This window comes from Crassostrea angulata, chromosome 10 (genome assembly GCF_025612915.1).
Source record: "Crassostrea angulata isolate pt1a10 chromosome 10, ASM2561291v2, whole genome shotgun sequence".
In the NCBI taxonomy this organism is placed as follows: Eukaryota; Metazoa; Mollusca; class Bivalvia; order Ostreida; family Ostreidae; genus Magallana; species Magallana angulata.
This window is the reverse complement of record NC_069120.1, coordinates 29,689,392-29,710,644: the sequence shown is the minus strand read 5'-3', so window position 1 is coordinate 29,710,644 and position 21,253 is coordinate 29,689,392. Positions and strand designations below refer to the sequence as shown.

The following is a 21,253-nucleotide window of genomic DNA, read 5'->3' as shown; positions in this document are numbered from 1 at the left end:
GGATATCCGGTAAACTTACGGAAGGCATCGGGAGTTGTCCATTAGAATAGCAGTTGATTAAAGAAAACCGCGCCAAATTGATAAGGTAAAACATTAATGTTTTAACCGTGTATATAACTGTAATTAGATATATATTCAATCATATATAGTCAACCAGACAATTATTTTTAAAAAGCTTATGTATCGACAAATATTATCAAAAGAGAAATCAGTACAAAAACCCGAATTTTCTCTTTAGCTGTATATTATAATGATAATTTTAACGTGTGCATTATCGTACATGACTATTTGTTATTTTCCAAGTGGAAAGTGGTGCATGACACAGTCCTTAATTTGCAGTTTGAATATTGGTTAAAAGAGAACTGTCACTTAATGTTTACTGATCTTTGAAATCACTGTTTTGAACAAGTCAAGGAATTAAACTCATTGAAGACTCTCAGGGTATGTAGATTGTCTTTCGTTAATCATCTTCGCAAACCCAGGGTTCCCGGTCCACTCTGCTACCCTTGGCTTTTATTTCTTAAACTGCTCAGTGTAAAAATTGTGATAAAAAACATTTCTAGTTGTTTTCAACATATTAGTGAGATGCAGTACATGTATTACTAGAAGCTAAACTCAGGTCACACCATTTAAACTTTGCCAATAACATATTTGAATTTTTTTAAAACCTGAATTTATGTTGAACACAAATTATTTTAATTTGTACTAACTACTAACAGGGTTGTCTCTAAGACCCGGGAGGCGGGGAATTTCCCCGCCTAAAGTGATGTAATTACCCGGCTATTATTGCATTTTAAACACAATCAAGCTATAAGCTAGACCTCCAGATCCCCTTCTCCTTTTTTATTTCTCCCTTCTACTTCAATATTTAGAGACAACCCTGTACTAAGTTATCAAGGACTGAAAAATTGAAACTTTAGAGTGTGCTGTTTGTTTCACTTTTAATTCATATAAATTTCTACTTGCTCAAATCTACAGGGTAACAATGCCTGAAGAATCATCAGAAGATGTTTTTAAGATCATTGTTGCCACAGACATACATCTTGGATATGGTGAAAAAGACGTCATCAGAGGGAATGATTCTTTAGTCACTTTTGAAGAAATCCTGGAAAATGCCAAGAAACATGAGGCTGACTTTATTCTATTGGGTGGAGACCTCTTCCATGAGAACAAACCACCTCGCAGAATCATGCATGGATGCATATCATTGCTCAGAAAGTTCTGTTTTGGTGACAAACCAATTTTGTTTGAATACTTGAGTGACCAATCTGCTGATTTTAAACATTGTCAATTCCCAACTTTAAACTATGAAGACACTAACCTGAATGTTTCGATTCCTGTGTTTTCTATACATGGAAACCATGACGACCCTTCAGGTCAAGGAAATTTGTGTTCGTTGGATCTTCTCCACAGTGCAGGCTTGATGAACTATTTTGGCAAAACAACAAGCTTAGAAAAAATCGAAATGTCCCCTCTTCTAATGCAGAAAGGAAACACAAAACTCGCTCTGTATGGATTAGGATCAGTGAGGGACGAACGTCTGCATCGTCTCTTTGTTCACAAAAACGTAACAATGCTGAGACCAAAAGAAAACCAGGAGGATTGGTTTAATGTGTTTGTCATTCACCAGAATCGTGCCAAACACTCCACCACTAGCTATATTCCGGAGCAGTTTCTAGACGATTTCTTAGACCTTGTCATATGGGGACACGAACATGAATGTCGGCTCGAACCGGAATGGAACAGTTCGCAGAACTTTTACGTCAGCCAGCCCGGTAGCAGTGTAGCAACTTCACTCAGTGAGGGAGAAACGGTCAAGAAGCACATTGGCCTGCTGCAGATCAAGGGCAAAAATTTCAAGATCACTAAAATTCCTTTGACCACTGTAAGACAGTTTTACATGGAAGATGTGGTGCTCAGTGAAACGGAACTGAATCCAGCAGACCATGACATTGATCGTAAAGTGGAAGCCTATTGCTTTGAGAAAGTGGAAGCTATTTTAGAAAAAGCGGGTAGGATGAAGTTATTAATTGAGAATGATAGCTTTGATAGATATTAAATGAAATGTCTTATCTACATATTGTATTTAAGACAAGATCATGGGTACTAGGTTTTATCAGGTCATGTTTTTTTCTTGTACGTAACATAAGTTTACCATTGCTTTTGAGAAGTTTAAATTTTCTCCTTTCAGCTCTTGAACATTCAGGCAACAGAAGGCAACCAGACAAGCCTTTAGTCAGACTTCGCATTGATTACACAGGGGGGTTTGAACCATTTAGTGGTTACAGGTAAATATATATATAATTGTAATGGTATTATTATATTAATAGTATATCTGTTCTTCTGATATCATATTATGGGAATTTTGTGTTCTCTACTTTTGGTTTAAACTTTTTTTTTAGAGTTTCTTGGGTAAATGACTTACACGTACTTGATGTTCCTTTGTTTTAAAGGTTTGGACAAAAATTTGTTGATAAGGTTGCAAATCCAAAGGACATGATTCACTTCACACGTCGTAAGATAACTAAAGTGAAGACAGATGAAAAAGGTATGCACATCTCTATTCATGAATAGGAAAAAAACTTCTGTATTTTGGAGTTACAATTGTAACATAAATTGAATTCAGTGTATTGTAAAAAATGTTAGATGTTATGTACAAGGTCATGCATAAAAATTTGGGCTACTGGTAACATTACTATGTACTTATTCATCTGCTGTACTGAAGCAATGTGCTGTAATTTGTTTGCCCACATGTACATGTATAACTTTGAAAAATGTTTTATATGGTAAGAAAACTGTTTTCCCTCAGATCCTGTGATTGGTGATGTCAAGGTAGATAATCTGGACACGTCGAGAGTGGAGGATATGGTGAAGGATATCTTTAGTAATGCAGATCAGGTGAGAGGATTTATCCATCTGTAAGTAATGTATCTTCTGGAAAATCAATTCTTTATAACCATGTTACACTTTGGATAAATACAACAAACTTATCCATACTTCTTGCTTCACTTTACAGAACTGGCAGCTTAGATTGCTGACAGAGAAAGGAATGGGGGATGCTGTCCAGGAATATGTGGACAAGGAGGAAAAAGAGGCCATCTCGGAACTTGTCAAGTACCAGCTGGAAAAAACTCAGGTACTTCTAAGAGCCTTTAAATTAATTTCACCTTGGGTTAAACATTTTGAGCTAAAGGATTGCTGAATTTTTGTTTCAATATTGGAGAAATTTTGATTTTAAGAAAAATTAGATTTCTGAATGTTTCAATTTTGTCACAGCAAACAATCAAATTTGAAATACATGTAGGTAAAAAGAGGTACATATAAATATGACCATTCTATGGGTTTGATGTTTCAGACACATCTCAAGCAAAGGAACATTAGTGAAGACCTAATTGTGGACGAGGTGAACAGATACAAGGAGGAGAGAAAAAAGAAAAAAGAGGACGAAGCAGAGGTAAAAGAAGCCATCAAGAGAGCCCAGACTAAACGTCCCAAAGACATGGATGATGAGGATGAAATCGGTAGGAACAGCGACTCGGAGGGTAATGAATCGGATGTACCAACAACGAGTTCTACAACAAGAGGAAGGGGGAGAGGACGTGGAAGTCGAGGAGGCAAAACGGGGGAAACTACAAGAGGGAGGGGCTCCAGAGGGGGGCGGGGGAGTAGAGGAGGCAGAGGAGGGAGAGGCAAGGCTGCCGTGGTCGAGACTTCTACCAGTTCCATTATGGATGCCTTTGGGTCTCAGAGATCTAGATCAAGACAGAGCAGTAAAAATACCACCAGGTAAAAATAAATAATTGTTTTTACTCAGTTATTACGTAAACATGTACATACTTTAGCCTTTTGCAATGGATTTAAACCAGTTTAGGTATGACACTTGATATGTCAAACAAATTTTTATGCTATGATCTTAAATCATTTTTCTAAATCAAGGTAAAAAACAGTGTAAAATAATATCCGGAGCATTTATTTTTAGCTTTCTTTGACCTTATCTAGGTGAACAGTGAATTTAAACAAAGTTTAGAGGTCAAAACCTTAACTCTTTGTCATTCATGTATAAATATGTAAATAGAATGTCAAGATCACAAACATGTACTTTCTTTCTCCATTGTTTAATCTAATTTATACTTCAACCAGAGTATCTTCAAGTGAAGTGTTTGCTGTGACCTTGAACTAAAACTTTAAGTTGTGGTTAAGGTCAAATATTGCTCTGATTAATTTATTTTGTTGTCTACATGTACAAAAGGCAATATATGTTTTGAAACTTCTATTCTTTAGTCTGTCCCAAGATATTTTTGCCAAACATTTTTCCTATATTGTTTAATATTTATGAATACATCTTGGTTCAAACGATGTTCAATAGAATGGGGAAAAAAACCCCAAGATTTTCCCTTTAAAAGCCCCCTCAATCTTGTCATATTTCAATACTCTGCTGATAATAATAAGTCTACAGGGATTTTCCATTGCAAGAGAGATGAAGGTATCCAGATGATAAATTAATGTTAAAAAATTGTGCAAGGTATTCTGAGCAACTGAATGTAGAAAAGATGTAAACGTTTCCCATTATAAATCTTCATAAGAAATTTTTTTTCATTCTGTGACGATAATGTGTCAATGAAAATATCTTGGAAATTTTCCCCTCCATTTATGTCAATATTGCACTTCTCTCACTGGTATGTGTATTTTTATAAAAAATCATCCAAATGTGCAGCATAAATATCTTGAGACAGACTATAGTTCAGAACAAATTACAAAGCATGGTAGTTCATTACTGTTATCATGTACATGTTTGCAAAAGAAAAAAAAAACAATTCTTTTGAATGTTGATTTTTTATCCCATAGCAATTTTGGTTCGGATGAGGAAGAGGATAGCATTATGATATCAGATGATGATGACCTGCCAAAGATTTCCAAAAAGTCCAAAGCCTCCTCCTCCAAGAAGAAGAGAGGCATTACATTTGACTCGGATTCTGAGGAAGATATTTTCCCAACAAAGCGAAAACGATAAATCCATGTAACATGACATGTACCAATTCACCTGTTGTTTTAATGGAAGCTTTGTTATGAAATAGTAATTTGTTATTGTTCATGAATTATAATAAAAAAATCAAATTTCATTTTTTCATTATATTAACAATAAATAATATACAGCAAAAATACATTAGATATAGTTACCAGCTTATACACTCAATATACATTATTCTATGTACCATGCTTAAAGCTGAACACTACTGGTAAAAGGTCTGCCATATTACTCTTTCATTGTAGCTATCTCTACAACCCCCATATAAGCTGCAAACCTCGTTACAGTTCAAAGTTTTTAGCTGTAGAGGTCCATGTGGATGCACATCTTGCATTGCTGAGTTACCGGTACACGGTCACAATGATATCAAAAATTTTTTAAGACAGGAGAATACTAGCATCAAATATACAGGTTTATGCATCATTTACAAACAAAAAATGCATATAAAACAAGAAATGCACAAAATCGAAGACCACGAAAGGAATACTACATGTCAGTCGCAAGTTTCTGGTGTGCAGTTGGGTGTAACAAAATGAAAGGATTTATATACCTATTTATGAGTTTAATGTCAAAATTATATTCTAACCCCCACCCCCCTGCTCTTTTTTCCACATTGGTAGATGACTGTACAGTAAATTCTTCAAGAGTTCTGGCCATGCAGAATTGAAGCTTTTTAGCTCACTTGTACCAAAGGTTCAAGCGAGCTTTTCGATCACCTGTTGTTGACTTTTCTAGAACCACTGATACAATGCATCATTATGAAAAGGGGATTCTAAATTGTCGAAATAAATGGCAAAACCCTTTTAACAAGAATAGAATTCCTGGGTCCCCCGCCGGTCAAGCAGTATACTAGTATCAACCAAGGCTGATTTAGGAACTTGACCAAGGTATTAGTGGTTTAAACATTTGGTATAAATTTCATGTAAATCCTCAAAATTTGTAGGCATGAGAGCGCTTACAAGGTCAATTTTGGGATAAAACGGAGTCATTATTGTGGTCAAAGTCCCATAAATCCAACAATAAGTATCGACCAATGCTGATTTTCGAACTTGACCAAAGTATTAGTGGTATAAACATTTGGTATAAATTTATTGAAAATCCGTCAAAATTTTTAGGCATGAGAGCGCTTACAAGGTCAATTTTGGGATAAAACGGAGTCATTATTGTGGTCAAAGTCCCATAACTCCAACAAAAAGTATCGACCAATGCTGATTTTCGAACTTGACCAAGATAATAGTGGTATAAACATTTGGTATAAATTTAATGAAAATCCGTCAAAATTTTTAGGCATGAGAGCGCTTACAAGGTCAATTTTGGGATAAAACAGAGTCTTTATTGTGGTCAAAGTCCCATAACTCCAACAAAAAGTATCGACCAATGCTGATTTTCGAATTTGACCAAGGTAATAGTGGTATAAATTTGGTATAAATTTAATGAAAATCCGTCAAAATTTTTAGGCATGAGAGCGCTTACAAAAAAGTGTGACACACGGACGGATGCCCGGCATTTCTGTGTCCCCGCTCCGCGTTGCGGCGGGAAACAAAAAAAGATAATTGCACAACAATGAAAATAGGGTGCATGTCTTAAAAAATCTTCTCAAGAACCACTGCACCAGAAATGCCAATATTTACATCACAGCTTTTATGTATAGTGAAGATTCTAATTGATAAAATTGTGAACATAAAAATAGAAGTAAAATGTTTAAAAATCTTCTCAAGAACTACAATGCTACAGTTAATGAAATTACTATGCAAGCATCCTCACAAAATGTAGATTTTAAATTGTGACGCCAGACCAATACTGAGGCCCCAAGAGGAGTTTAAAGTTTTAAACATAAAACTATACAGCGAAAATGTTTAAAAACCTTCTTCTCAAGAATAAAATTACTATGCAAGCATTCAAAATAGTTAAGATTTTAAATTGTGACCCCCAGACTAATACTTGGGCCCCAATAGGAATATAGAAATATATTGGGAAAATGTTTTTAAAAAAATGATATACTAATAGAAAGATGCAAGGAACTATTGTTCAGGTGAGCAATGTGGCCCATGGGCCTCTTGTTATGGACACTTGGAAGGGCTGATCAGATGAAAAGAGGCGATATAGACTCTTTATTCAATTTATTGTTAACAATGTCTGAATTTGTTTGGAAATGTTTTGGATACGTGTTGCATTGAAAATATGCCACTAAATGAAAGATACAGTATATTTCAAAATATAGATACTTGTAAATGTACGATACATTATTTAATTCTGAAAGAACCACATTATTTAACAGATCGAAAAATTTAGTTTATTAATATACAATGTATATAGAACTGGTTTGCATATCAAATACTAGTACCAGTAATCAAAATTCAATCTTACGTTGGCATTACATGCAAGTTATTATAAACAAACTGTAAAACATGTACCGGTATTTAAACTAAATTATTCATATTCTAAATACAGTAAATTTTTTCTTTCAGTTTTAAATAAATGTTCATGTATGTTAGTTTTCGATGGGGAAATATTTAAATACATGTACATGTAATCATTTTAGAAAAATTAACTTTTCTATGTTCAAAACTTTTAAATCTCTCCATATTGTGTAATATTTTACTGTGACTTATATTAAAAATAACCACAACAGACCTTTGCATCAAATAGTGAAATTTGACACCAAGTGTTTGCAGTATCAATATCATGAACCTCAATTTTTACAGATACCCATGAAAAATGCTGATATGTTCTTTTAATTATGCTTTTATTTTTTAACAACCTCGTACAATAAATATGTACCATTTCATTACATCATCCAAAAAAAGACTATAATGTGTATGTACATGCATTGAATAAATAATTCTAAAATCATTTAATTTTCAAACATACATAGCTAAAACTTCCATCTCTCACACATGAACAAGACCGATTAATGTACATGAAGATTGGTTTTCACGTATCATGTGTATGGTAGAAATCTATAAGGAACTACTAATTGCTGGTTTTCAAATAAATGTTCTTGAACAATTGCACTTTTTATAAACATTCTTTCTATCACAGACAAGATTCATCTCTTTAAAACAAGCTGTCATTTTCTCCATTATGGTATACAGGTACTTGACCTGTTTTTGATATTACATGCACATGTAAAATATCAAATCCTTTTGCACTATCTTTTTCCCATTCTAAAATTCAGTCGAATCAATCTTGGTTTAATCATCATCCAAATCGTCATCTAAATCATCATCTTCATCGTCATCATCATCTTCCACCTACAAAAAGAGATAAAAATATATACATAGTATTTATAAAGAACACATAAAATGATGTATTTTGTTAATGGTATTCTATATATCTGAAGCGACATTGTCTGGAGACATTTCTATTTCAAATATAATACATGTACCAGGTACATGTAATACATAATTACATTGTATATAGCATGTAAAAGGAAATAAGGAGTGTCTCCGACTTACAGGGATATTATTCTCCTTCAGTAGTTTCTTGTAGTTGGCGATCTTTGTGTCCTGGTCAGCCAGCAGCACCAGTAAGTCTTCCTGTTCCTTCTTCAGCGTATCTAGTTCCTCTAGGACTCCCTCCTTCTCGCTCACTACACTATTCTTCTCTTCCTCCATTTTCTACAATGTTGTACACAACAATTTATTCCAAATAGAAATACAGGGTTAGTCAAGGACCTTGCTCAATAATACTGTAGTTTTGTAAATTAAAACTTAGTTCATGTATATACTTTAATATCAAATGTTGCTTGGTATAAATGAATTTCTGATAACAAGCTTTAGAGGTGGATTGTCAAGAGCTTTTTTTTTCATTTTGAGAATTCTTCTCATAAAATTGAATTGTATTCCGATCTTTTTACATATCACAGTGTACAATACATAAAATCAAAAACAAACTACATGACATGCACATACATTGAATTTATCCAGTAGCTTTAGATTCTCTTCATTTGACTTTTTAACTCTTTCTTGTAATGTCATTTTTTCCTCCATTAGTTTGGCAAGTTGGGCTGGATCTGCCTGGGTTTCAGCATTGCTCTCTAATCTTTGTTTCTGTAATATATTTAAGCTATGTATTATAATTGTTCTACATTTACTTACAATCACCTACAGCAATTTATTGTAGATGGTAATTTTTTCAAACCTTGAAACACCCTAAATACTTACCAGAGACTGAATCTGACCCTCAGCCTCATTGTTTTGAACACTTAAACGGCTAATTTCGTTATCTTTTTCTGCTGCACTTGTTCGAAGTTCTTGTAAATCACTTTGAAGTCTACTAATGGTGTTTTGTAAAATTTCTGATTCACTTGGAACAATATTTTCTTTATCCTCCTCTGAACTATTTACAACTCTAGCTTCAAGAACTGTAACATCTGTTTTCTGAAAAAAAAAAAAGAATTGCATCAAACTTTGAGTTGAATTGGTATCAAGAGGAAAGATAAACAATACTCCTAGGGAGCCTAAATCAGCTTCACAACAAGCAGCACCTCAGTTGACTTTTAAATTTGAACAAGTGAAAAGCTGTCAATGTGACAGCAAACAGGGTTTTCTTTTATGTGAACTGTATCAATAATCCATGTCAACCCGTATCCAGTGAAATGGAGTTCCCCAATATGCAACATTTTGCCAAAAAAATGACTAAGTTCAAAAGCTAGTATTTTTTTCATAAATTATCAGAAATCAAAATCCTAGCAATATGCACACTTCTAATATATGTACAATTAATCTGCAAAAGAACAACTTCCTATCTTGAAAACAGTAGGAGGAGTTATCCTTACAATGAGGGTACCCTATATGCAATATTTTGCCAAAAAATGACTAAGTTCAAAAGCTGGTATTTTTTTCATAAATTATCGGAAATCAAAATTCTAGCATTATGCACACCTCTGATATATGTACAATTGATCTGCAGAAGAACAACTTCCTATCTTGAGAACTGTAGGAGGAGTTATCCGTACAATGAGGGTACCCTATATGCAATATTTTGCCAAAAACTGACTAAGTTCAAAAGCTGGTATTTTTTTCATAAATTATCAGAAATCAAAATCCTAGCAATATGCACACCTCTGATATATGTACAATTGATCTGCAAAAGAACAACTTCCTATCTTGAGAACTGTAGGAGGAGTTACCGTACAATGAGGGTACCCTATATGCAATATTTTGCCAAAAAATGACTAAGTTCAAAAGCTGGTATTTTTTTCATAAATTATCGGAAATCAAAATTCTAGCATTATGCACACCTCTGATATATGTACAATTGATCTGCAAAAGAACAACTTCCTATCTTGAGAACTGTAGGAGGAGTTATCCGTACAATGAGGGTACCCTATATGCAATATTTTGCCAAAAAATGACTAAGTTCAAAAGCTGGTATTTTTTTCATAAATTATCAGAAATCAAAATCCTAGCAATATGCACATCTCTGATATATGTACAATTGATCTGCAAAAGAACAACTTTTTATCTTGAAAACTGTAGGAGGAGTTATCCTTACAATGAGGGTACCCTATATGCAATATTTTGCCAAAAACTGACTAAGTTCAAAAGCTGGTATTTTTTTCATAAATAATCAGAAATCAAAATTCTAGCAATATGCACACCTCTGATATATGTACAATTGATCTGCAAAAGAACAACTTCCTATCTTGAAAACAGTAGGAGGAGTTATCCGTACAATGAGGGTACCCTATATGCAATATTTTGCCAAAAAATGACTAAGTTCAAAAGCTGGTATTTTTTTCATAAATAATCAGAAATCAAAATTCTAGCAATATGCACACCTCTGATATATGTACAATTGATCTGCAAAAGAACAACTTCCTATCTTGAAAACAGTAGGAGGAGTTATCCGTACAATGAGGGTACCCTTTTGGCAGCCGCCCACCCACCCGCCCGCCCGCCCGCCATTTTCACCATTTTAATAACCGGATTTTTCCGTTGGAAAACCCGGTTAAAAATCTTTGAGCCTAGCTTCAGACATTTTGATTTCATTGCTTACTAATTTCTCTATGGCCGAGTCTTTGTTGGCGTTGTCTAATCTCATCTTCTCCAGCTGGTCTTGCAAGGAGCGGATCTCCTCGTCCTTTCTGGCATCAGCTGCTGGATTACTCTGAGCACCTATAAATACACACATACATGAATGTAAAAAACATGTGAACATTAAAATCAATACTAAAATGTACACTGTGTTGTCATGGTTAGAGCTAACCCCCCCCCCCCCCCCCCCCTCCCCAAATATCTCTATTTTCACTAGTACATGTATCTCTAACTTTGTTATAACTTTACACATAATGAATGAAAATTCTTTTGTAAATCATTAGTAGATTCACATTCATGCAAACTATCCATCAAATACATGTACAATCTGAACTCATCATTTATAACACTTCAGTATCTCTAACAAACTAGATGATAGAATGAACACTGTTGAGCTGTGCCACCTTTTTGAACTTTGAGCAGGGAGTTCTGGTCCTTGAGCTGCTGCACCTGATCCTTCAGCTGTCGGATCTCTTCCCCGGACATGGAATGTTTGGACTGGAGTTCTAGGAACTGCTGCTGAAGATCATTCAGTCTTTGATCCTATATCAATACAAAAACTTACATGTACACTGTAGTTCTGCAAAAAGGGAAAAAAAAACACATTAAATTTCTGAACAAAGAGAAATACTTTTAGGTTAACATTCAGAGCAAGATCTAATCAAGTTACACTTTGCAAGTTTTATAAATATTTTGACTATTAAGAGAAACCCCATCTCTTGAGTGCTGTTCTAGAACTATTAACATTTATGTTATCTTATCATGAATCCAATATCTGTCATATCCCTTTGACACAGGTACTGTATACATTTTCCTACGACTTCTATTAACACACAATTATAGGTTTCAGTTTTTTTCACTGGATTTTGAAACAATCACTGCTGTTTCTCCAAAAACGTAATACATGTACCTGTTCTTGTATGATGTCTTTATACTGGTTGACCACCAGTTCATGTTGTTGAAGATTTGCTAACTTTGCTTTATTTTCCTTCCTCCCGGCATCAGTTGATACAGCATCTAAAGCATCCACTGCAATAACCAGAACTTAATTTTTAAATTGTCCAACAACTTCAAAATTATGCAGAGACAACTACAATTTGGCTCATTTAAATGTAAATTGCATTTTAAAAAACATTGCTATAGATCTCTCTCTCTCTCAATCCTTTCCATTCTTTCAGTCTTACCCTCTAAAGCTTTAAATATCCTTGTGAATTCATAATCAAAGGTAACTTCACTTGACTGCTTGTAGCTAACGTGTGGTTTTTTCGCTGCTTTCGTGTAACTTTCATTCTTAGGAACTTGTGATAATTTTTCTGTAAAAGTTTCTAGTCCTATTCTTTTTTCAATAATTTGTCTAAGTGAACTCCTGCAAGTAAAAAAGATTGCAAACAATGAAAACACAACATATTATCTAACAGTATTTCAAGCATCTAACTTTGTTTTCTATGCATTATACATGTGTAACAGTACTAAAATATTCTTCATTCTGGCCCACACATAAAGCCCCAAACAAAATATTTATAGTTGTACAATGTATACAAATACATGTACCATACAAGTATTGAACTTCAGCAAGCCAGCTGACAAGCTAATTATTGTCATTAGCTATGTTTACTTGTACTGTTATGTTAAATTCTATTTGGAGTTTTCCAAGAGACATGTATTGCTAAACCAAAAATTATGATAGTTCACATTTGTACGTACTTATTAAATGTTTCATTCTGTTCATCATTATACAGAACAGTAATCCCCAGAAGGAAAGCACACAGACCCTGCACAATGGACTCATTCTCATCACTGTCAGAGGCTGAAACTTGTGTAATTAGCTAACAGACAACTAAGGAAACTCTTCAATTGATGTAAAGCTGAAACAGCCTGTAAATGTCCCTTAAAATTCCATAGCATTTCCTGGTACACAATTTCAATCATAAGGAAGTTATTGAGATTTTATCCAAAAAATTTAAGATTACAGATGTGATGTGAAACAATGTAACACTGATAATGATAAAGTAACGGAAGAAAACTTGACATTTGACCTCTATCATAAACCTCTCCCATTTAATGACATCCATCTTTGACCTTGCCCTTTGATATCAAATTCCAAGTCTCTACTCGGTTCAGTTCTTTTTTATGACAAATGAATCTTTGGAATGGCAGACTGACTATCAAAGGATACATATGGTACGTTGGCGGTGTTGGCGAGGAAGTGAGCCACAGTGATGGGGGAGTCAATCATCCAGGCACACAGCAGCTGCAGCAGACCTACCCGGGTCTGGAACCTCCCGCCCTACAGAAATATTATACAGAAATATTATTCATTTCAGCATTGTTGATGAGAACTGTCTGTACATGTACATAAAATGCTACAACATTACATGTAGCTTTAATTTTTACATGTAAGTTACATACATGTGTATCCCTTGAAACCATGTACCGGTAATTTTACATGGCATTTTGATCTACCATACATCAAGAAGTATCAAACAAAGGAATTCTAGTAAACAAGGTAGACCCCTCTTAAGAGAAAATATCAATGAAAATTAACACACTAATTATTCAAGATCATCAAGATTACATAAATATAAATTTTGACAAAATAAATTCTGTTGTCCTGAAAAATAATATATTAGCCGTATATACATGTATTCACTGCCTCTGATCAAGTCTCAGTCTTACCTGTGCCAGTATATTGCAGCACTGCTGTAACAGAGACACCGGGGGACTGCCGATGCTGGTTGCTAGCTGCACTCGTAACAGCTGCTCCTTCTGCGTGCCATTATCCTGGATGGCATGCAACATTGCCACCGCTGCAAACCAGTTGGATAAGGAGTCGGCACTGAACAAACCACCGCAAAGTAACTGTCCAGCTGTTATCTGGTTTGCTGAAGAATATATGGAAATATTGTAATTTTTAATTTTACCTATGAAGCGAATTGTTATCAGCAAGTTTAAAATCATTCTTCTTCCAGCACAGAAGATAATACTTGTAAGTTCGTTGTGTCATGATTAAAAGATATGAATCAACATGAAAAGGCTGCTCAACATTTCTCATGAAATTATACTGATCAGGTTCAAACTTTGTTCATACAATGAAACATAAAAATCTACACAATAAACTGCACGTGGGAGTCATCTATTCTAAAAACATGAAAATGTAGTACAGTCAAGTTATAGCTCTATTGTACATTACTTGCTAAACAGCATATTGTTACTTATCATCTGGAGAAACACTTGGTTTGCTGACTAATGGATACAAGCGATACATAAATTGTCAGAACAAACAGACTCACCATCTGAGGAGGTGGGCAGTAGAGTGGTGACGATCTGAGACTGGCCCACCTCGTTCTTATACAGGAAGGACTGGAAGCAGTACAGTACCGCACACCTCAGGGGGAAGGGCTGCTTCTCATTCACCATAGACATCAGCAGAACAACTATGGCAGGTCTATATATAGAGAGACAGAAGTTATACAGAATATTCTATAGGTATGCCATAAACACATACTGTATATATGAACATAAGGAACTGTCTTGTCTTTTGTTAATATGATTTTCATTTTTTAAGGATTTTCTTGGAAGGGGGGGGGGGGGGGGCAAAACAGTACGACAACATGAAATGGTAACACACCTTGGAGGATTTGAAGGAGCCATAACAGAGGCAAAATATTCTTGGTTTTGTAAATTCCCTCTTATGACCTCTGCAACGGTATTGATGGTCTAAAATAAAGAAGTGGAATATTATGACCAATCGAGCCATCTATTGTACACATACACACAAGGTACTCATCATTTAAATTTGTACAATGTATCCAGCTCATTACATAAAATTTCTGCAATACATGTGAATGTAATGTAACATTGAACGCATTATTAATTCACATGTAGCAAAAGATGCAAGTTACAATCACATAAAAAATTGCTTACTTCTGTCAAGACATCAGCAGGAACCCCACTGGCCATCAAAATCGTACAAAGCTGTTTCAATAAACCTGCAAAAGAAAGATTCACTACACATTAATCTCTCCAAACTGAAAGTATATAGTAAGTTCACTGAAACTTTTTTTAAAAATACTTGTATAATATATTTATGAAATAGTTTTACTGTCTAAATCTTAAAATTTAACACCTTTCTCAGTATAAGTACAAGTACTAGGTACCAGTCAGTTGGTTATACTTACCACACTGGAACATGGTCCGCTGACAGGCCGTGACCTGTTGCTGGGGAGTGTTGGGGGACACAAGGCATCGCACCAGCTACAATAGGAGGGAGATCTGGCTATTATATCTTCATTTTTTTCAACATTGCTTGAATATACATGTACTGTAAACCAAGTTTTATTCATGTTGGCAAAAAATTTCAGGTTCACAGGAACCTCATCACTGTGAATCAGTTTTGGTGCAAATTAACAGTTCCATGTCTTTCAAAATGGCCTTAGGTTATCTACATAGGCTTGGTCACAAAAAAGAATTTTAAGAATCCTGTTAATTATTGATAAATTACAAAATAAAGCTGTCGTGAAAAAAAGTTGTCCTGTATACAATTTCATTGATTATGATAAAATGTACATCTACTAAAATGTTAAAAAAAGCATCCCATTAAAATGTACAGTCAATTTCATTCATGAATGCAGAAATTTTAATATGTACACATGTAAATGAGATCTGTGCACAAGTATTTAAACGGGGTGAAAGTAAATATATTAAAAAGTCATTTCTGTTAGTAGCAGCTAACCTGCAGCATGAGATGAAGGTTGGTCACTTTCTGGGCAGACCAGCCTGCCTGTGAATGGGTGTGCTGTGAATCTAGGTCAAAGTAGGGGGTGAGGCGCTGAATGTAGCTGCTTTCTCGGAAGAAATTCTGGTTGGACGAGTTATTCTTCAAAAGTGTAGTCAGCAGAAGAAGACAATCCTCTACTACTATACCTGGAAAATTTATTGTGGTTAATTAATACAGTGTATTTAGTCTTGTTTACTTGTTACATTTGAGGCCAAAAGCATTGACTAAGGTTTACTAATAGACAATGCATAAGGCCTTCCCAATAATTTCCATCAATTCCTGGACATTGCTTTTAATGAGTTTAGAATACACATGTACTTGCAAAAAGATTTATAATACAACTGAAATAAAACATGATAATGTTCATAAAATAATAAATATAATATTCGGATAGAAAAATTGAACAAATGCAACATTAAACTATAGTTAACTCCTTTTTTTACCCACCTATGAATTAAAAATACTTCTAATTTTTCAACTGGTGAGTAAAGTTCAATCACAAAAAAATACCTCCATCACTGTTGCCCTCATCTCGCACAATGTCCAGCAATCTCTCAAAAGCATTCTCAAATGCCACAATCTTCTGAAGGTTTGTGTTGCCCTTGGTTAGCTGGGTAAGTAACAGCAATGCCTGAAGATATAGATACATGTATGTAGTACATTCATATTATAATTAAAGATAGAAAATTAATATTCATAATACATGGACACATATCTGAAAATGTACAAAAATTGTTCATTTTTTTCTCTGTTCTTTACAAACTAAACAGGGCTTAATTTCTCAGAAATAGATTTTCTTTTTCTTTAAGTAATACAGGACAATGATTAAATGATGATTCCTATATAATACTCTGCTCTCTCTAGAGTCTGTTATGGTTTATAAGGTCCAGTAACAAAGAGCATTTTTTGTAATTTAGATCATCTATCTACATTTAACAATAAACAGAGCTAGCGCTTGTTAATTTAAGTTAAATTCATTTTATTTGTAGTGAGGACCCAGTAATTTTTATCTTAAAATAAAACTAGCAGAAATACAAAATGTACTTGTATGCATCAAACCATCACACGTCAACAGTACAGGTATACACATGTAACTATAGACTATTCTTTTACAGCTTTTGGCAGAATATACCTACATCATTGCGGATGATTTCTCTGCTGTCGGACAACAAGTCCATTAGTTTGGAGACTCCCATAGGGCTGACGAGGATGGCTTCCTGTAGATCTTTGCCTTTATTGGTCAGTAGAATAGTCAGTAACTTTACTGTTGGCCATCTCACATGAAAATCATATTCCTGCAAAATAGAATTCCTATTAGTACAGTGTATTGAATCAGGTGGTTCAATTAATTTGTTACAGTTGATTATTTTCTCGTTATTTTTTCATGGTAAGAAAAATTTAAGGATTAACAATAGACAAACCTCCAAGAGGGAAAGCAGCAATGAAACATTTTCGTGTTTTTTAGTAAATATCTCTGTAAACTGGGCTCCTAAATCTCCTGGAAGGTTAGCTGGCATATTGGATTCATCGTCTAGAGTGTAAATTGGATTGAAAATTATGGCTATTTTTACTAAAACTTCACTTTTTATAACCTAGACTTGAATGAATCTCTTTAACACAAACAAATATATGTATATTAATTGGGCCGGTCCAACAATTTTAAATGACTTCAAAGTAAATAATGCATACCCAAGCATGTAAGAACAACACAAGCATGTAAGTACATCAAATAAACTTTTTATGTCTACATGTACATCATCACTAAACACTCAAAATTGATATCATAATCAGAAATGTGGAAGTGCTTCGTAGATTTGATTGGATATAGAAACCCCTTATTTTACTTTTACATTAGAACTGTTGAATGATACATGTACTGTACATATTACAAAAACATAAATATGATGGAAAAAAGGTTTCTTACCATCATCTAAAGGTTCATTGGATAAAACATTACAAAGAGCATCCAGTGCATATCCTGTTATTTCAGAGTCACTCCTAACAAAAAAAAAATCAAAATGCATCATATTGGAATTATAAAACATCAAGTGCAAATTTCATTTGGGGTATGTTTATGATTGATACATGTCTTATCATATGGAAAAATATTGAATTCCATGACATCAAATTTTAAGAGGTAAATTAAAGACCATAGTGGCTTCAATGTTGCGTTAACTGCATGCTTGTTCACACAAGGTCATTTGGCTAGAAATTTCATGAAAATTATCTAAATAATGAATATACGGTTGTAAAATTCAATTGACCTTGATATTTTCTCATCTCCTGAAGTAAGGCTACATAAAGATTATCTTTTAAATTGTGTACACTAATACCTATCTGTCTCCAGTGTTTGTACCAATACATCCATTGCTTGTGTTCCAACTTCCAAGCGAAATTTCTGAAATCAGTCACAAGGGTCGCTATTAATGATGAAAGTATACCTAACAGGTGAATAATCTTAACAATTATATAATATTGTTTTTCATTAAAGTGTTAATTTATAGATGATAAGTTTATTTCAGTTACTCAAAACAACTTGTTTCTCTTGATTGACTGGATTATCTTAACAAAATACATAAACTTACGGCATATTGCGTTCTAATTTTTGTACAATTTACCACTACTATGACAAAATATGCAATTAATATTCTGTATATGTTAAAATTTGCAATTCTCAGTCGCAGTTACACTAGAAGGTTACTTGTAAAAATATCTGGTAACAGTGATCTTTAACGATTTTTTAAAAGTTGGACATGTTGGGCTGTAATATATGGTATTCTTACAGTAATCATAATCTTTTCTGCCCCAACATTGATTTCCCTTGAAGGCCTTATCTTGCTCCAAATGTTTAATGTCAATGAACAATCAAAATTAAATCCTCAAAAATTTCATAATAAATATTTAGATTTCTTTAAGACAAACTGATACTGATTTTGCAACAAATTGCCATCATTCTGATGGAGTAACCAGTTAACTGTTGCAATCCCTAATATATATCAAACCTTTGACATGGCTTTAAGTGCCCTGACTGCATCTCTTCTGTCATCGAGTAAGGTAGAAGACTGTACCCTATCCACAAGACGTTCAACCTACAATTCACCAAATACGTTTATATTAAACTTAATTTAATTCTTAAATGGCATATCATTTTCGACATTTATTGAATTTTATACTTTTTTTTTTCTTTTTCATTGAGCCTAATAGTGTTACACTTCACCACTGGTCCATTTACAAATACAGTTCTGTATCTATGCAATAAAATCTTGTACATAAATCTTTAAATCTTGTAAAATCTCAATAAAACCTATACTCATGGACAAGACCATTTCTCGTTAAGCACCATTTCTCACAAATACCTTGTTGCATCATTTTTTGCACATATATTTATGAATTATTGCATCAACCATATATCTATGTTTTATAAAATGAGATAGCAATGCACTAACGAGAAATAGTATTTGGAAAGCATTGGTATTTGGCTAATAGTTCTGCAGTTTACCATAACTTTAGCTGCAGAACAGTAACTGGACAGAATTTTGGACAGACAGACCATAGAGCTACAGTCCATACATGCAAAAAAAAAATTGCAATTTATGTCCCAGAGAAATTTGCACTTTATGTCCCAGAGAAATTTGCACTACTTTAAGACATATCTACCTAATTTCCTTACACGTTCTGTGAAAAAAAAATCTGCAGTCATCTTACTACAGATGTAGTTACTTGAATTGCCTTTGAATTTGTTTTAAACTCTACACCATGCTACTCTCAGTCAAGGTGTGAATTTAACAAAACTTATTGAGGTCGATTGTGGTGCTTGAGAGAAAGTAGCTCAATGAAGAGCATTCTAAACCAAAATTCATGACATCTTAATGTATACTGGCATACGATCGATTTTCGCCAATGACCATTTCTCCTCAGTGCATTGTTACATCATTTTATCAACACATAAAATCATATATGAAAATTGATGTAACAATGCTCTGGCGAGAAAAGTAACTTTGCGAGTATTGAGGTGTGTTCAGCAGAGATGGTGCGTGTGGGCGGTATACCTGAAACACACATTTTGGTGAGCCCTTTCAAGCATTCGCTCTGCTGAACACGCCTCTCGTTGCAGGCCAGTAGGCCTTAGTGGCATCGCTATATCAAAGTTCATATCGCGATGACTGATAGAACTGGAAGTATTACTTTTCTAATTATTTCACTGTAATACCGAGCGCAGCGAGAGGCGGGCGAAGCCCGCCTCGCGAAGCGAGGATTAATGGTAACACGTATATATATGAAAATCAGTGAAAAATGAAAGTTGAATCAGGGGTACTAAGGCCAAAAAAAAGTTCTTCCAGCCCTGGGCGCCGCCATATTGGCAGCCATTTTGTTTTTAAAAAGTTAGTTCGGTCATTGATTGACTGGTACTTATCGATCTTTATTGCCCCTTAACTCGATTAAATAAGTTCCAATGTTACATTTGAAGGTAATTTGAATTAAAAGAAATTAAAAAGGAAACCAGATAAGTTTCAGTAGTGCTTCAAGATAGAAACACGACTTGTCCTATGTATGTCTTATCAAATTATCAGATGGAAAATAAAAACATAAACGTCAAGGAACTGATCTTTTAGATACTTAATGAAATATTTAATGTCATTACAGCGGCATTCATATGAATTTAATTGATGAACAATGAAAGAAGAAATAAAAAAAAGTTCGGAATCACGTAACTCTCTTCGGCTATTTCCGAAGACAAAACTTGAACGTTTTACGTCTGAAATATGACGTCATAATGTACACTGAGCACGCGACGTTTAGTTTAACTTTGACGAATGGTATGAGTAGGCTGGCGGATCCTACTGTATGCGTTTTTTAAAATAGATTTTATCATACAAAAATCGAACTGCATTGTGTTAAATCTGCGTTCGGTCCAACGGTCACACCGTTTACATATTAGCATTTATAATTATGCAATCTTGACATCAAACAATGAATACTCTTTTCTTTGCGTTAATTTCATACCAATATGTTTGTTTACGTTTATTGTAGGCAGTAGAGAAAACTCGAACTGCCGGTTACAGTAATTTTCCAGGAGAACTATTGCATTGAACTGTATATCAACGAAGCTCTGAATATAGATATATGAATAGTGTTTTAAAATATCGTTGTACCGTTTCAACACCCGTGGGCTGCCCAGCAGTCCCTTGAGGTGTACTCAAATACTTTCGGAAGTAGTCCATCTTTCTGCTTTCGTGGAGCTTCAGCAATACGCATGCGCTCTACCTGGATAATTTAATTTGACTAAAATGAGAAAAACATGCAATAAACTAGGGGTTGTGCCATCCCTACTATGTACACATTAGTTGAAGCATTCCAGTAACATTTTCAATTCAAATTTTCTAATGTTTAAAAAAAAAGCTATAAATA

The 21,253-nt window shown here is 34.3% G+C and overlaps 2 protein-coding genes across 2 annotated transcripts; one reads left to right on the top strand and one right to left on the bottom strand.

Moving 5' to 3' along the window:
* The first annotated feature begins 16 nt into the window (after positions 1-16).
* LOC128168294 (double-strand break repair protein MRE11-like) lies at positions 17-5,120 on the top strand. Its single transcript, XM_052834509.1, has 8 exons — positions 17-85; positions 979-2,012; positions 2,192-2,288; positions 2,454-2,548; positions 2,810-2,898; positions 3,017-3,136; positions 3,356-3,786; positions 4,846-5,120. The coding sequence occupies exons 2-8, from the start codon at positions 986-988 to the stop codon at positions 5,009-5,011; spliced, it is 2,025 nt and encodes a 674-aa protein (XP_052690469.1). The 5' UTR covers positions 17-85; positions 979-985; the 3' UTR covers positions 5,012-5,120.
* A 2,631-nt stretch (positions 5,121-7,751) lies between these two features.
* Positions 7,752-21,104, bottom strand: LOC128167466 (general vesicular transport factor p115-like). The gene is made up of 23 exons (XM_052833199.1): positions 20,998-21,104; positions 18,847-18,933; positions 18,178-18,242; positions 17,769-17,842; positions 17,266-17,375; positions 16,981-17,139; positions 16,355-16,475; positions 15,800-15,990; positions 15,246-15,321; positions 14,992-15,056; positions 14,696-14,784; positions 14,358-14,512; positions 13,744-13,949; positions 13,244-13,354; positions 12,772-12,893; positions 12,252-12,433; positions 11,978-12,096; positions 11,472-11,610; positions 11,030-11,148; positions 9,193-9,408; positions 8,941-9,078; positions 8,485-8,646; positions 7,752-8,280 (listed from the first exon to the last, which is right to left on the bottom strand). Exons 1-23 carry the CDS (start codon positions 21,064-21,066, stop codon positions 8,221-8,223), a joined length of 2,835 nt encoding a protein of 944 aa, XP_052689159.1. The 5' UTR covers positions 21,067-21,104; the 3' UTR covers positions 7,752-8,220.
* Positions 21,105-21,253: the final 149 nt, after the last annotated feature.